Source organism: Kwoniella mangroviensis (assembly GCF_000507465.2).
Source record: "Kwoniella mangroviensis CBS 8507 chromosome 1 map unlocalized Ctg01, whole genome shotgun sequence".
NCBI classification, from domain to species: domain Eukaryota; kingdom Fungi; phylum Basidiomycota; class Tremellomycetes; order Tremellales; family Cryptococcaceae; genus Kwoniella; species Kwoniella mangrovensis.
In genome coordinates, this window is record NW_027062533.1 from 6,170,606 (window position 1) to 6,184,716 (window position 14,111).

General features: G+C 43.8%; 6 protein-coding genes across 6 annotated transcripts; 2 read left to right on the forward strand and 4 right to left on the reverse strand.

Annotated features, from left to right (window-relative positions):
- Positions 1–55: 55 nt before the first annotated feature.
- On the forward strand, positions 56–1,451 carry I203_102302 (RNA polymerase II subunit A domain phosphatase SSU72; the record flags this gene model as incomplete). The annotated part of the gene is made up of 5 exons (XM_019146811.1): positions 56–571; positions 633–664; positions 740–1,026; positions 1,135–1,253; positions 1,350–1,451. 5 exons carry the CDS (start codon positions 56–58, stop codon positions 1,449–1,451), a joined length of 1,056 nt encoding a protein of 351 aa, XP_019004344.1.
- Positions 1,452–1,724: 273 nt separating this feature from the next.
- Positions 1,725–4,553, reverse strand: I203_102303 (uncharacterized protein; the record flags this gene model as incomplete). The annotated part of the gene is made up of 17 exons (XM_019146812.1): positions 1,725–1,833; positions 1,891–2,064; positions 2,133–2,271; positions 2,340–2,355; positions 2,420–2,483; positions 2,550–2,665; positions 2,734–2,862; positions 2,925–2,955; positions 3,013–3,036; positions 3,114–3,288; positions 3,395–3,430; positions 3,508–3,632; positions 3,722–3,819; positions 3,913–4,084; positions 4,221–4,243; positions 4,349–4,361; positions 4,444–4,553. The coding sequence occupies 17 exons, from the start codon at positions 4,551–4,553 to the stop codon at positions 1,725–1,727; spliced, it is 1,554 nt and encodes a 517-aa protein (XP_019004345.1).
- Positions 4,554–5,560: 1,007 nt separating this feature from the next.
- Positions 5,561–7,472, reverse strand: I203_102304 (uncharacterized protein; the record flags this gene model as incomplete). Its single annotated transcript, XM_019146813.1, has 8 exons — positions 5,561–5,782; positions 5,876–6,067; positions 6,135–6,400; positions 6,476–6,683; positions 6,748–6,928; positions 6,995–7,283; positions 7,349–7,362; positions 7,429–7,472. The coding sequence occupies 8 exons, from the start codon at positions 7,470–7,472 to the stop codon at positions 5,561–5,563; spliced, it is 1,416 nt and encodes a 471-aa protein (XP_019004346.1).
- A 331-nt stretch (positions 7,473–7,803) lies between these two features.
- I203_102305 (uncharacterized protein) lies at positions 7,804–9,462 on the forward strand (the record flags this gene model as incomplete). The annotated part of the gene is made up of 8 exons (XM_019146814.1): positions 7,804–7,822; positions 8,278–8,386; positions 8,456–8,564; positions 8,618–8,657; positions 8,722–8,834; positions 8,911–9,061; positions 9,122–9,266; positions 9,396–9,462. The coding sequence occupies 8 exons, from the start codon at positions 7,804–7,806 to the stop codon at positions 9,460–9,462; spliced, it is 753 nt and encodes a 250-aa protein (XP_019004347.1).
- Positions 9,463–9,936: 474 nt separating this feature from the next.
- On the reverse strand, positions 9,937–10,830 carry I203_102306 (uncharacterized protein; the record flags this gene model as incomplete). The annotated part of the gene is made up of 5 exons (XM_019146815.1): positions 9,937–10,021; positions 10,116–10,220; positions 10,308–10,540; positions 10,601–10,619; positions 10,787–10,830. The coding sequence occupies 5 exons, from the start codon at positions 10,828–10,830 to the stop codon at positions 9,937–9,939; spliced, it is 486 nt and encodes a 161-aa protein (XP_019004348.1).
- Positions 10,831–11,237: 407 nt separating this feature from the next.
- I203_102307 (uncharacterized protein) lies at positions 11,238–13,755 on the reverse strand (the record flags this gene model as incomplete). Its single annotated transcript, XM_065517061.1, has 16 exons — positions 11,238–11,388; positions 11,460–11,572; positions 11,629–11,762; positions 11,844–11,935; positions 11,997–12,153; positions 12,222–12,321; positions 12,377–12,441; positions 12,502–12,580; positions 12,650–12,724; positions 12,794–12,883; positions 12,946–13,017; positions 13,087–13,189; positions 13,320–13,398; positions 13,456–13,543; positions 13,614–13,631; positions 13,729–13,755. The coding sequence occupies 16 exons, from the start codon at positions 13,753–13,755 to the stop codon at positions 11,238–11,240; spliced, it is 1,443 nt and encodes a 480-aa protein (XP_065373879.1).
- Positions 13,756–14,111: the final 356 nt, after the last annotated feature.

Here is a 14,111-nt window from a genome sequence, read left to right on the forward strand (position 1 = left end):
CAAACAGATATAACACGACCACAGACACACTCTAGTACAAAGTGACATACTCAAGATGGATCCTAGGCGGCGAAACAACAATCCCCAAAATAACTATCGACCATCCCCTTCCAACTCCCTTCCCCCACCTACCAATCAATACAATGCTCATCCTGCAGGTCAATATGGCTCAGTTCAGCCACCAGGAAACTATGGAGTACCTCCTCCTCAACAGCAGCAGCAATCTTTTCCTCCTTTCCCACCTCAGACGGGTGCCGTCTCAGGTAGTTCGACCCCGCCTTTTCCTCCAGCGGCTTCCGCTGCAGACCCAAGGATGAGACCTCAAGATCCGAGAAACCGATATAGACCAGGTCAGACGTCCACTGTCACAGCTACGCCCACACCTCCTCCCCCTTCATATGCTACGCCGCCTCCTGTACAGGTGACCAATACCGTACCTATACCTCAAACAGACGTAAAGCCCAATGGAATAGCTCTAGTCTCTTCGGATGGGGTGATACAAAATGGCGGAGGAGAGACGCACAAGGGTAAAAGACGACCTCTGTTCTGTGTAGTCTGCGCTAGTAATAATGTGAGCTTGGCCTCTATTCAACGGTATGAAGGGTGTTAGCTGATTATATGATATGTCATAGAATCGATCAATGGAAGCTCATATGGTCTTGAAGTAAGTTGTCCATCTCATCTTGCTGTCCTCATATGAAATAGGGAATCATAGCTGACTCGTGTTGTTTGGTTATAGTAAAAACGCTTTCCGAGTCATATCAGCCGGAACAGGTTCAGCGGTCCGTCTCCCAGGTCCAGCCATAGATAAACCCAACGTATATCGGTTCGGTACACCATACGATGATATCTACCGAGATTTAGAATCTAAAGATCCAATACTCTATACACGAAATGGTTTGTTACCAATGTTAGACAGGAATAGGAAAGTTAAAAAGGCTCCCGAGAAATGGCAAGAGTTAAGAACGGTCAATGCGGATGTGGTCATCACTTGTGAAGAAAGGTGTTACGATGCTGTTTGTGATGGTCAGTTCAGTCTTTCCCCTATTTCATCACCTTCTACACGTAGTACCCCAATATATTGCAGTTTAGAAAATAGTGAGAGCCAGCTTATGCGATGGTTGTGCATTGCAGATCTACTAACCAGAGGAGGTGAATACAATCGACCAATACATATCATAAATTTCGAAATTAAAGATAATCCAGAAGAAGCTTTGATAGCTGGTCAATCAATATTGGCATTAGCCAAAGCGGTAAGTATTCACCTCACTCTCGCCTCCCCTTCCTAAATACTCTGACCATCAGATGTTTCAAATATCTCACCTTCATGCTGATTCCACTGTTCGCAGATCGAAGCAGCTTCCGATTTAGACTCAGAAATCGACACCATCCTCCTCGCTCACGCAGATAAACATCCACATGTTCTCTTACATACCGTAGCATTTTATTGATATGATATGCTATGAAAGATGTAATACTATGAAAGATGTATACAAAGTATACAAAGCATACTACAGTATATGAGAAAAGTTGTGAAATGTCATTATAGTATACTAAATTAATGAGTTTTTACTGATATTGGATCGAGATTGTATTTGATTAGATTAGATTGAATTATAAGAACAACAGTTGAAGTTTTACCGGAATAGATAAGAAAGAAAGACCAAAAGGCCGTGTTGAATGGCACCATGAAGAATGATATTTAAAGTCGGATGAAGAGACCCCTAGAGGACAGGAGCAGTGGTAGCGTTCGAGTCGAGCTCTTTATCGGCTTTACCATGAGCAGCAATTTGTTTTCCCTCGAGGTCCGAAACAGTATCTTTGAGACCCATCCTATAACGGGAATTTGTTAGCATCGCTCAGAATATATGGAAATTTATTTTAGCTCACTTGGAAGTATCCCATCCGTTTGCTTCTAAGTATTCCCTAAACGCGAGATCCTCATCGTGCATAGCATCGGGTTTGATATTGGGAATGAAAACCAAGGTGATCGCTGCTGATACGAGAGCTAAACCGGATCCTAACCAGAATACACCAGTGTTATATCCGTATGATCCTTCGTCACTGCGAGCGGAAAAAGACCAAGGTCAGCTCTTTCATCAAAACCAACTTGCAAGGCAAATTGTACTCACCCGAAACTTGCTTGGATCTGAGGGAATGTATAAGTACCGATGAAAGCACCGACTTTTCCGACGGCAGCGGCAATACCGTACAATTGTCCTCTAGCAGCAGTAGGTCCAATAGCTTTGGAAGCGAGGAGACCAAGGTTGTCTATGAATTAAATGATCAGTATCCGGAACAATTGCTTTATAGCTGAGTTCTTCGCTATGTATTCTCACTTCCTGGACCGAGTTCCTGTTTAGATCGTTAGGAGACATCGTCAACATCATGTACATTATTGGGGATAAATCTCACTCACTCCGAAAGACAAGAAGATACCATATAAGATGGCGAATCCAGCAATTCTTCCAGGTTCAGTCAACCTGTTTTCATCCGTAAAATCAGTACCTCCAATAAACATAGGATACAAGTTGGTAGGGAGTACTGACAAGCTGTAAGTACCAGATAGGATGAACCCTACGATAGCCTGACAACATAATCCAAAGATCATACAGTATTTGGGTCCGAACCAATCAACCACGAATGCTCCGATGACTGTCCCGGGCTACCGTTCATGAGAATGATCAGTATACCTCTGGGGTGAAAGACGCGAGGGAGGAGTGGTAAACATACAATGTAGAAAAAGTTGATCAGACAACCCCATCCGATGGATGTGTAGAGTGTTCCATTGGGATCAGCAGCGTCGGTGATGGGGCTGGCGTACAGTCCGAATGGGTAGGTAATCCAATCGTATAAGAACCACTGAAATACAAGGGATCATTCAGCTCAAGTATCGATGGTAAGAGGAGGAGGATTGGCCTGACCGTGATGGACACAGCGGCAAGCTTGACCCAACTGTCCCAGGAATTAGCATCTTCATTCAGAAAAGGTCAGATACAGTGGGGCATTTACTATCTTTTGAGGATCGACCAGTATCTTTCAAGTGAAGAGATATCAGCACACACATGTTTATCATCCATTTTACGGAAATGAAAGGTAAATGTATCACTCACGGTATTCTTGTATGTTTCATCGAATGTTTAGCATAAGCTTCAGGTTCCCTCATTTTCAATCGGAAATAAAATAAGAACAAGGGTGGTACCACTCCGAGACCTAAAGTCACTCTCCAAACGGCATTGAGGTGGTTCATACCGAATATCCAGAGACATACGAGACAAACGAAGTAAGCTGTGACGAACAACGTGAACAAAAATTCAAATATCAGTCTTTCTCCAATCTCCGATATAGGGAATGATCAGTTCGGATCAGATTCCCAGGTAGGCTGTATACTGACAAATGACGAAAGCGAAATCAATCATAGTGTTGGTGGCTGCCACACGAAACACTTTCATCAGCTCGATGGTCCTGGCATTTATCGTACAATGTATAGTATGCGGTTCAGCTTACCCAGGACGAACAGACGTTGTTGAGTTTTCTTAGGGATATCTGGATCCTCAGTATTTTCAGCAGCAGCTACTGATCCAGTCGGGTACTCTCCACCTATTCCAATACCAACTAAGAATCGATAGGCTCTAAATACCAGAGAAACAAAAATCAACATCGACAACTGATCACGGGTCGAAAAGATAGAGGTCGTGATAGGATAGGATAAGACACATACAACAACGCATTGATCGTTCCCTGCGCACCAGGTCCTTTAGATGCAGCTTGAAGAGCCGAGAATACAAAGACGAAACCGGTGCAAAGAAGCATACCGAACTGCGTATGATTTGTACCAAAATTCGAAATCAGCATCAAGGTCAAGGTCAATAATAATCGATACTTTCAGAGAAGATATTAGATTTTCCTTACCTTTCTACCGATCTTATCAGAGATCCAACCGAACGACAACTGACCTACGATGATACCGGCAAAAGCAATAGCAGGTAACAATCTAGCGTTAACAGGTCGGTTCTTGAATGCTTCGGGGTAAATATACGTTTTGATGATTGTTGATGCGGGACCGATAGAGGCATTGGCGTATCTGATTTACAGAAATTAGCATTGCGAGTTGTGATTGTACAACGTACATCCCAAAGCAGAGCAAAGTGATCGGGAGCATATAGAATCCTCATACGATCGGGAGAGGTTGGGTTGAAGAAAACGTATCATCAACTCACCCATCGGAGAAGAGCGAAGCACCCTTCATATCATCAAAACCATCGTCAGCATCAATCCAAATCAGCTTTGTCACCGATCCAGCGATCCGTGGGGCGGACTGTACAATTCAAGTGGTACTCATACTCACAGCAGCGAAAATCCTAATCACGGTTTATCAGATCTACAATCAGCTCGCCCCCTTATTAACGGAGCTTTTTTGGCATATGAAGAGTATGCACTCACGCTCCCTTCTTGCTCAAACCCATCTTCCTCTCAAGGACATTAGAATCTTTGGGATCTTCACCTGTTGTAGGCTCCAGATCGACCTCTTTCTTTGACCATGGGAGTCTCATCGTGATTTGAGCTATAGACTATGATCTCCTTGTTAGGACTGTACACGACTTATATCCGGTATATTGATCAGATAACCCACTCGTGTAAGATAAATACCGGTGTTGGTGTCTATCTATGGATGCTATATGAACCAAAACCTGATAAACAAGGTATTAGATCACAACAAAGAAGGAAGAAGAAACAAATTCAATCAATTAGATCCATGCCATCATCTTCTGACTATTTTTTTTTCTATTTCTATCTATCGTACAATCCACATACACGGATAACGGATAACTCCTCCCACTTTTCACATGTATCCCACAACGCATCAACTCATATGCTTTTTTTACTTTTTACTTTTGTGCATCGTTAGGGTTGAACCGTTCCTTGGGCTATGGCGTCTTACAGCTTTGTCGTGCGATCATTCGTCACCTGCGGCAAGATTAAATGTAATGTCAACATACTCGTATGCATGGAGTAGTATGTAACCCTGAATCATCCAGACGCCACCCCTTTCGCCCCTTGGCATGCATTTGCACTATTTTTGGACACACTGCAGTCCGAAGTTATTTCGGGAATCAACGTGATATCACGAGTGGAGCGAAAATCATTCACTCAAGTTGATGATATATGGCATGATGAGATGCGTATAATTGATGACTGATGATGATGAACGTGTGTTCAATTCTTATCGAGTATCTTTCCTTATACCATATATCTGATGGATGACAGAGCGGGTCTCTCATCCAGCATCGACACTAATCACGAGATCACATTCAATCCATATGGGAATGAATAGATCTCCCAGTGTGATCTTGACAACCGATTGATCAAGCAAGATCACAAACCTATCTTTCTTGCACAAAAGTGATCGCAAAGGAAATTCTCCCAATCCCAGTTGATAGACATACATATGCGACATACATACATTGACCTAAAACCAAATCTTGACTTACATTTCCTCCCAGATAAACACAGATATGCAATAAAGAGCAATTCCATTCAGTTTAAAGAACCAAATCACTCATTTACCAGGTCTAAGTCCTCTCCAGACTAATAACCCACCCACTACCAATATTCCCGTAAATACATAGAATACCCTTCCTTCACCTCTCCTATCGCTCTGGGGATCCCTAGGGTCAATAGGGGTCGATAAGAAATCTCGGAGGGGTAAGAATAAGATGGCGATGAGGAAGTTGGTTATCCAGTTTATAGATAAAGAGAGACTTGACACGGCTGGTATGGCCTAGAAGTCATGACTCCATTCAGCTATGCACACTCTCTCCGAGGAACCATCAAAACGTTGATAAGTTCGCCCAAGTGGGAAAGCCAGACTCACAGGAGGAGGAACCAGTTCCGAAACCAACAGAAATGGTACAGGACCTAGACCGATCGAGAAGGACGCTATGAAGGTTACGATCGAGAAAGCTGACAAAGTCTGATGCCCACCGTTCAGCCCTATCGCTAAGAGAGTACTGGTGATTCCCATTCCCGCGATGGACGCAAGAAGCAATGTTTTTCTACCTAGTCGCTACATATATATCATAACCATCAGCACATGCAGTTCGGGGCAAGCAAATATCACATAGCTAACTTACATCCATCAAGAAGATCGCCGGTAAGGTCATTATAGCATTTACTACCGTTATACCAACGCCGACTACCCCAGCCGAGGTAGGTAACAAAGGTCTTAACACGGGAGTAGAATAGAACATCACGGCGTTTACTCCTGATAATTGTTGGATCGCCATAAATGCCGCTACGAGTATTGCCGGACCTCTCAGAGAAGGATTACCGAGTATAGAATGGAGGGTGAGCTGTTCAGCCGGTTTGGAAGGAGTCGACGTGGATAGAAGCGGGGAAGCTGCTGAATATTATGAAATGAATTGTTAAAGAGCACAATCAAACTAACACTAGCATAGGATGAGGAATGACTGACCTTCATCAGCACCTGCTTCTCTTTCCCTCGGGACATCACCTTCTTCTATATCTGCATCTCTCTCGTCGAATATCGGTGTAGGAGCATCAGAAGATGGTTTTTGGTCTTCATCGGGTGCAACGATCTGTCCAGCGGTAAGGATTTGTATAGCAGCTATCACGCCGGATATGGATACTACGTATCTCCAACTTCCAGGAATATCTCCTTTCTATCAATATGATCATTATCTCATGACCTTCTTGAGTGTACTGGAAAGAGAACGATAAGCTCACCTCTCCCGTTAAGAGAAGACCAGCAATTTGAGCTGAACATATTCCTAACACTATAGCCATCTGGTTCATCGTTCCGATCTGACCTGATTTAGATGCTAGTTCAGGTGATGATTTGGCTACCATCGATAAGTATGGTGGGACTAGACAAATTGCTATTCCGGATGATATACCGACTATCAGTCTATCACATCCATCATCATCAGCTTGGTACATCACTTGGAAGAATCGTAATCTTGAAAAAGCTTACCTGCCCAAAGCGAGCAACAACCAATGAGGTGCTATACCCATACCCAGTACTCCTACAAGGTTCAAATAACCCGTCCAAGCTATGCCTCCTTTTATACCTTCCCTCTCTACTACCCATGAGCTCATTAGACTACCCACCAAGCCCCCGACGGTGAATATAGCTGTCACGACGCTGTATAAGTTCGAGTCTAGGTCGAGACATAGTGGAAGACGAGATGGTGGAGGGTAAGCGGGGGTTATGCATGTTAGGGAGTTGACGGGGAAGTTGAGCTCGGAGAGATGATATCCGTCTATGGAAAGAGGCTCATTCAGCTGTTGTAGATCCGTAGCAGACAGACAGACTAGCTGAACTCACAGTACCATGAAGAGCTGTTGTCAAGGTAATGAGAGGCCCGTCAGTGGAAGCATTCCTCCTGTCTTCTCGGCTCGACTCACACACATGCCCATAGGACGGATACCATAGCCGTCTGGTCGCTCATTCTGACAGCCCTAAACTGCACGAACCGGATGATTACCCTTTATGCTAAGACGGGAGTCAAAGTAGAGAGAAGGATGGAATGTGGTGAGATCCACCCTGTACTGTGCTGTACATGCCGGTTATTCACCTAACCATCTCGGAGTGTGAAGTGCCACATCGATATATCTCCGGATATCCCCGTCGTCCACCTGGATTCAACAGCATCACCCCATCCTCCTCCTATTCACTAACATCAACCTTGTCATTCTGCTTCTTCGTCTTCATCTTCAACCGCTCCTCTCTTCAATTAAGAAACCCTCAACCCACAACCACCTCAATAACACCAACTCACAATGTCCGACCCCAACGATGGTATGTTTCCAATTTCGCGTTTTATCAGCTCTCAGCTACGGCAACACGGTTAAGTAAAGTCGATCTCGAAGAATGGAATGGCGAACAGCATGTTTCTTAATCACTTTCCACGAATGACACGTCTCGTTCATCACCCACCCTTCTCCTCGTGCTCTGCTCTCGCTTTTCGCAATTTCCTGGCAGCTCAGAATGATCAGCAATGTATGGGGGACTCTATTACACCTTTCATTATTCTTATCCCATGCCATCCCTTTCTGTTTGCAATCGTCACTATGACTATCATTTCGGTAAACGGCTCTTTCAGCTGCTCAACCTCTTCAGTCTATATTCGTTAACTTCATCGTCCTCTCGCCTGCATTGTCTCTCTTCACGCGCCAATGATATCGACTGACCGACGTAAATTCCAAATCCAACTGACAACTGACGACACCTTCAATTTCCTTTTTCCCCTTCAGTATGGCAAGATCGAGAAGGATCACCTCGACGAGGCGACGACGGTGATCGATCCCCCAGAAGGGACAGATCGAGATCACCAGCTGTCAAATCAAACGGTGATAGGGGAAGGTGAGTTTAGATTCCCTCATCTACAAATTACGAGAATGGATGCTAACAAGAAAAACTTGGATGATGTAGAGCTGAAGAAGGAGCCTCTCAAAATCAAGGAAATAACCTTCACATCAGTGGTTTATCCAGATCTGTGGATGAGGCCAAACTTAGAGAATTTTTCGGAACTATCGGTAGAGTCAGTGGAATGTCTTTTCCACCAGTCACTCAAGCTGATATGTTGGCTCGTAGCCCGTCGTCAAAGCTCAAATCATGCTTGATCCCCATTCTCGTGAGTCAGATAGATCCTTAGTGGAATTCCGAGCAAATCATCTGAGTAGAGTTTGTGACCACAGAGGAATCAAGAGGGTTTGGTTTCGTAATGTTGGAAACCGGTGAAGATGCTCAATTGGCCATTGAAAAGCTCAGTGGTCAACCTCTCGAAGGTAAAACAGTCACTATCGCTCATGTGAGTTGGACCGTACGAATCAACGCTTGTGAAAAGTCGTGTAGACTGACATTCCACTATATTGTGCCGGGACTAGGCTAAAAGAGGTCGTGCGAGAACACCTACACCCGGTCGATACCACGGTGTGAAAGTTGACTCTGCCCCTCGATCTTACGGTGGTGGATACGATCGACCATACCAACCTCGATCTTACGATTCGAGATACGCCGATAGAGGACCACCAAGATGTACGTCAGCTAACGCTCCTTTTGCGTCTGGACCAAGCTGATTGTTTGGTTGTGGTGTAGACGACGACAGAGAGAGACGATACGATGACAGACGATACGATGATAGACGATACGACGACAGGAGATATGAGGAGAGAAGATCTTACAGGGATGATCGAGACCGAAGGGATGATTACTATTCTCGAGATGCACCAAGAGACGCAGGGTGAGTCGTTTGGTTTCTCTGACAAAGTCGTCATTTCACTTTTTACTGAGTGATCGGTATTTCCTCTTGTCTCTCCCTGTCATTGGGGATATACCGAATTTAACACAACAGATATTACTCTTACCGTAGTGAACGAGGAGGATACAGAGAAGAAAGACCAAGATACGACGACCGACCCCGATACGACGAGCCGTGAGTCTTTTCTATCTTTGCCTTCCTCTTTTGGGTTATGTGGGAGGCGATGGCAAAAGGCTAAGTCAAGCTTTCACACATCGTTAACAGAAAGCGATATGATGAGTGAGTGAATCTGCCGTCATGTGGTCTTCCGTAGCTGATTTATGGGATTGGCTCTCTCAGGAGACCTCGATACTAATCGTTATCAGCAGAATTTCTTCTCTCTGCAACCCCAAAAATGGTCGTTCATCTGTAGATCATATGGATCGATAGCTATGCATTTGTGATCGGTAATTCGGATTTGCAGCGACACCATATCCTTACTCATCTACCGACTGTGCGTTGTGTGGCTTGCGGAATGGACATATCATATGGGACATGAGAGGTCATTCGCATTTTCATCTGTCATCATTAAGTATCATTATGCTACGAACCATTCACTTGAATTCTCACTCGTTCAACTGTTATTCGACTCATTCATTTATCATTGCCATTCTTAAGCCACTGAAGAACCGTGTTCTTGAAGAACTTCTTTGGCATGCTCTTTAGCACCTTCAGATGTGTTAGGGTTGTGCAAAGTTCTATCAAAGCATACCAAAGAAAATATCAACCTTTGTGTACCAACAGAATAACGTAAAGATAAAGAATATTCGAAAATATCATGTTCGTACTTACGCCTTGTAACCACCTAAGACATGATGTTCATGCTCTGTTCCTTCCTTGAGGACTTTCTCGGCATGTTCTTTAGCTTGTTCAGAGGTGTGAGGATTGGACAATGTCCTAAGTTGTAACAAATCAACGAATATCAGCTCAAACGTCACAAAGTAACATAATTTTACACAAGAGTATATAGAAAGAAGCGCTTACGCTTTGTATCCACCTAAAACATGATGTTCATGCTTCATTTCTTCCCTTCCATCCGCATGATTATGAGAATGTCCACCATGAGGATGAGCATGTCCATCGTGGGTGGTATGAGTATGATGTCCATCGGTAGTAGAAGCGGAAGCTTTGAATGTAGACACTGTAGGATCGTTCGAGAGGTCTACTCCTGCTTCGGTGAGTACTTGAGCAGCGTGGGCTTTGGCTTCGGGTGAAGTCTGATGGACCGATCTCGTCAGCTCATGTTTCTAAAATGAGAAGAGGGTTAGGTTGCTTACATTGGGATTGTGGAGGGTACTGCCGAAATTATAAACAGGAGGATATCAGTAATGACATCCTTGTGTGATATGGGACGGAAAAAGGGAATGTGGTTCATCTTTCTTTGGGTTCCCCTTTCTTTCCTTTCCTTTCTTTCCATTCATTCTTCAAGAAGCAGGATGAACAGCAAGAGGTGTATGACTCACGCTTTGTATCCACCCAATTGCCTGTGTTCATGTTCGCTCGACATTGTTGATCAGTTTGTTTGGTGTTATTTTAGAATTTTATGATTTTATGATTTGGTCCTGATGAGAAGGAGTAAAGAAGAAGAAGCAACATCACGTTATCCTTGTTTATATATATATATATATGCATATTCACCCGAGTCCAGTCAACCTGGATCACCTCCTGTTGTACTCTGTTGACAACGGTTGAGTAGACTAGTCTAGCAAAACCAGCTTACGACGAACATGACGTTCACTGATGGTGATGATGACGCCATGGGTACCTTTGGAGTTCTGGAAACAAACAACCCATACTCGTACTGTGGGTCAGCTTGGACCTCTGAATGACGTCTGTCTGTGTGTAGGAACTATGATACATGCATGTTATCGTATGGTATGTACAACTCATCCTGTCCATCTCCATCGTCTCATCTTAACCGAAGCTAGTCAATCCACCTGCCCAACCACCACTCCTACCCCCCCCTTCCCTCGTTAACTTGTCAACCTCGATCTTATGAGTTAGATGATCAAGTTGAGCTGTCATGTTGTTCAACGCGATATATCTTTCTCTTGAAGATGCATTGCTATATTTCATGGCATATCCCAGCGATTATTCAGATACTCGTCTTCATCAGAGTGAAAGATAAAAACTTACAATCTGTCTAGTATCAACAGACCTCTCACTTGATCTATCTTCCCTTTGATCTTACCATCTAGTATCAACGAGACTACCAATGACTCGACTTCTCCTCGAGCGATAACAAGTGTCTAATCCGACATGAGATCAGCTGGTATCACAAACGATGCAGGATGGGTCAGCTCACCTTTGCTAAAGAACTCAATTCCATCCGTGTATAAGGTTTGATGATATCGATGATATATTGAGTTCGCAACGATCTAAGCAAATCATCCACAAAGTAATTGATGAACGGATCGCCAGTAATGGTTGCTCGGTTGGCTACGACAGATCCAGATAGCATTAGCTCCAATGAACGTCCCATTCATAACACAGCTACTCGTCGTTTATTACTATACTCACCCTTCAATATCTTCTCAGCTTCTTTGACATCTCTTCGCTGATAGGCAGTGACCAAACTAGTCATAGCAATGATCTGAGGATCGTTCTTATACCTGTTCACCAAAATCATGAGCTATATCCTGGAATACGATGACCCAGACTGGGGAAGCTCACGGCTTGGTCTCTTGCGAATCAAAAGGATTGATCTCACTCCCCATCAACATGTAAGTCAATACCAGATACTTGAGAACCTGTATACGCTGGGTAGAGCCTGATTCGTCGTATTGTCTGAATGATTCGAAAAGATCCGTTGAAGCTTTCGCCCATGCCTCTGTCATATACAGACGGGATATCAGCTACATTTCTTTACCAGTGTCGCGAATATGGTACCTGACTCACTCTCCATCATCCACATTTTTCCACCACATTCCTTGATAGCACCCATCACTCTAGGATGGGGAATCGCATTCTTCACCTGCATAGCAGCGTTGTATATTTCCTATCAATTGAATGTGTAAGCTAAATCGGTGAGGGAATTCTGAGGAATAACCCACTTTAAGCTTTCTATTCTCTTTCAAATCGCTATACATTTGAATCTCGATAGCATAAAGTTCAAGTACTGTATCGGAGTAAGCTGCTTGTCTCGCTATATAAAATGGTCCGTATCAGGAGAGCTTACAAAGTGATCCTTTCGATTGATCATCTGACGAGCTAGATCCATTCGTTGGTGCACAAGTAGCGTGAAGCGATTTCAAAATCTGGCATATCATTCCAGAGGTCAATAGTAAGCTCAATATGACATGTGTCTTAGCGAATGCGAAGCTCACAGGTGTCAATCTACCGTATTCTTTCCTGTCTAACCACAACTTAGCCAATTTCAGATTCGACTTCGTTGATAATCGCTATTCAAAAATTGGTATCAGCTTGTTAAAGGAATGGTCAAAGGCAACTATAGTGGAAGCTAAACCAACCTCATTTTTAGCTTCCTCACATGCTACTCTGGTAGCTTCGTAGAACTCTTCTAACGTATCTAAGGGAACTTTGGGAGAAAGAGCGGCGTGCTATATACTTGCCAGTTAGTTTGGAGATCACCCTGAAGATGATCCCTCGATTGCGGACTGACCTTTCCTTCCCCACCGACATAATCGAGGATATTATTTATCGATTTCTCGGCGTAATTCCTCGTTACGTGTGTCTGACAGATAGATATGATACATAAGCTTACACCCGCTTCATCGAGAAATGTTAAAGGAAGAAAGCTTACCTTGGTATAGCTCAATAGCTCTCTATATGTTTCTATAGCCTTTTCGGGTCGGTGGAGATGAAGGTAATTCATCTTTGTCATCTGTTTCAAAGCTTTGAATCCCCTATGACCAGCGACATACTAACCGATTAGCATTTGATCTTTCGGTTCATACTTGAGACAGACAAGATGTATGAAATCCACGATCGATGAAATAGGATGAAAGTGATTCATGTTGAGAGTGCTACACTGACCATTCACCCTTTTCAGGCTGATCATCCACGATAGTCCTAAAAGCTTTCAGAGCACCTTCCGAATCATCCTCCTTCAAAGCTGCCGGGTATATCAGTTTACTGCTCACCCGGATCAGAAGGAGACAGGGAAGCTGACCTTTTGCCTTGTAATACTGATTCTCCACATCCCCAGCTCCATCCATATCTTCCTCGTCATCATCATCGTCGTAATCGAAATCGTACTCCTAAAATGTGCAGTAAAAGGTCATGAGCTATTTATTACCTCTAAGGGTCTGATGTAGTTGAGAAGCTCACCTCGTCATCCGCTGCATCCTATACATGTTAACCGCCCATGAATGATCAGCTCATGTACGAAATCAGAACGTTTCGACGTAAAGCGAGTCCACAAATGGAGAAGTAAGGAACTCACCTCCATCATGAATTCGTCGTCGGACATGGTGGCGGTATCTTTCTTCCAGTAGATCCAGGTAGGAAAAAGGGATAATTTGGATATGACCTGCGAAATGCTTCTCGATGATCTGCTTCTGATACCTCTGTGAAAGCAGACTGAGTTGATATGGTATCTGCTGACTCGCTATGTGAGTGAGGAATGTTGAGAGTCGAGTTCATCGAGAGAGTAAAGAGTAAGCGGTTGAAATGTCATCAGGCACGATATCCTTGTTAAATGGGGGTGGCATATAAACAGGTGCATGTGACATGTAGGGGCTAACTCGGTAAAGATAGTAGTAGTAGTTGTGGTACTAGTAGCTGCTTCATGACATATGGCGTACGGCGTAGAGAGCATTATCATCG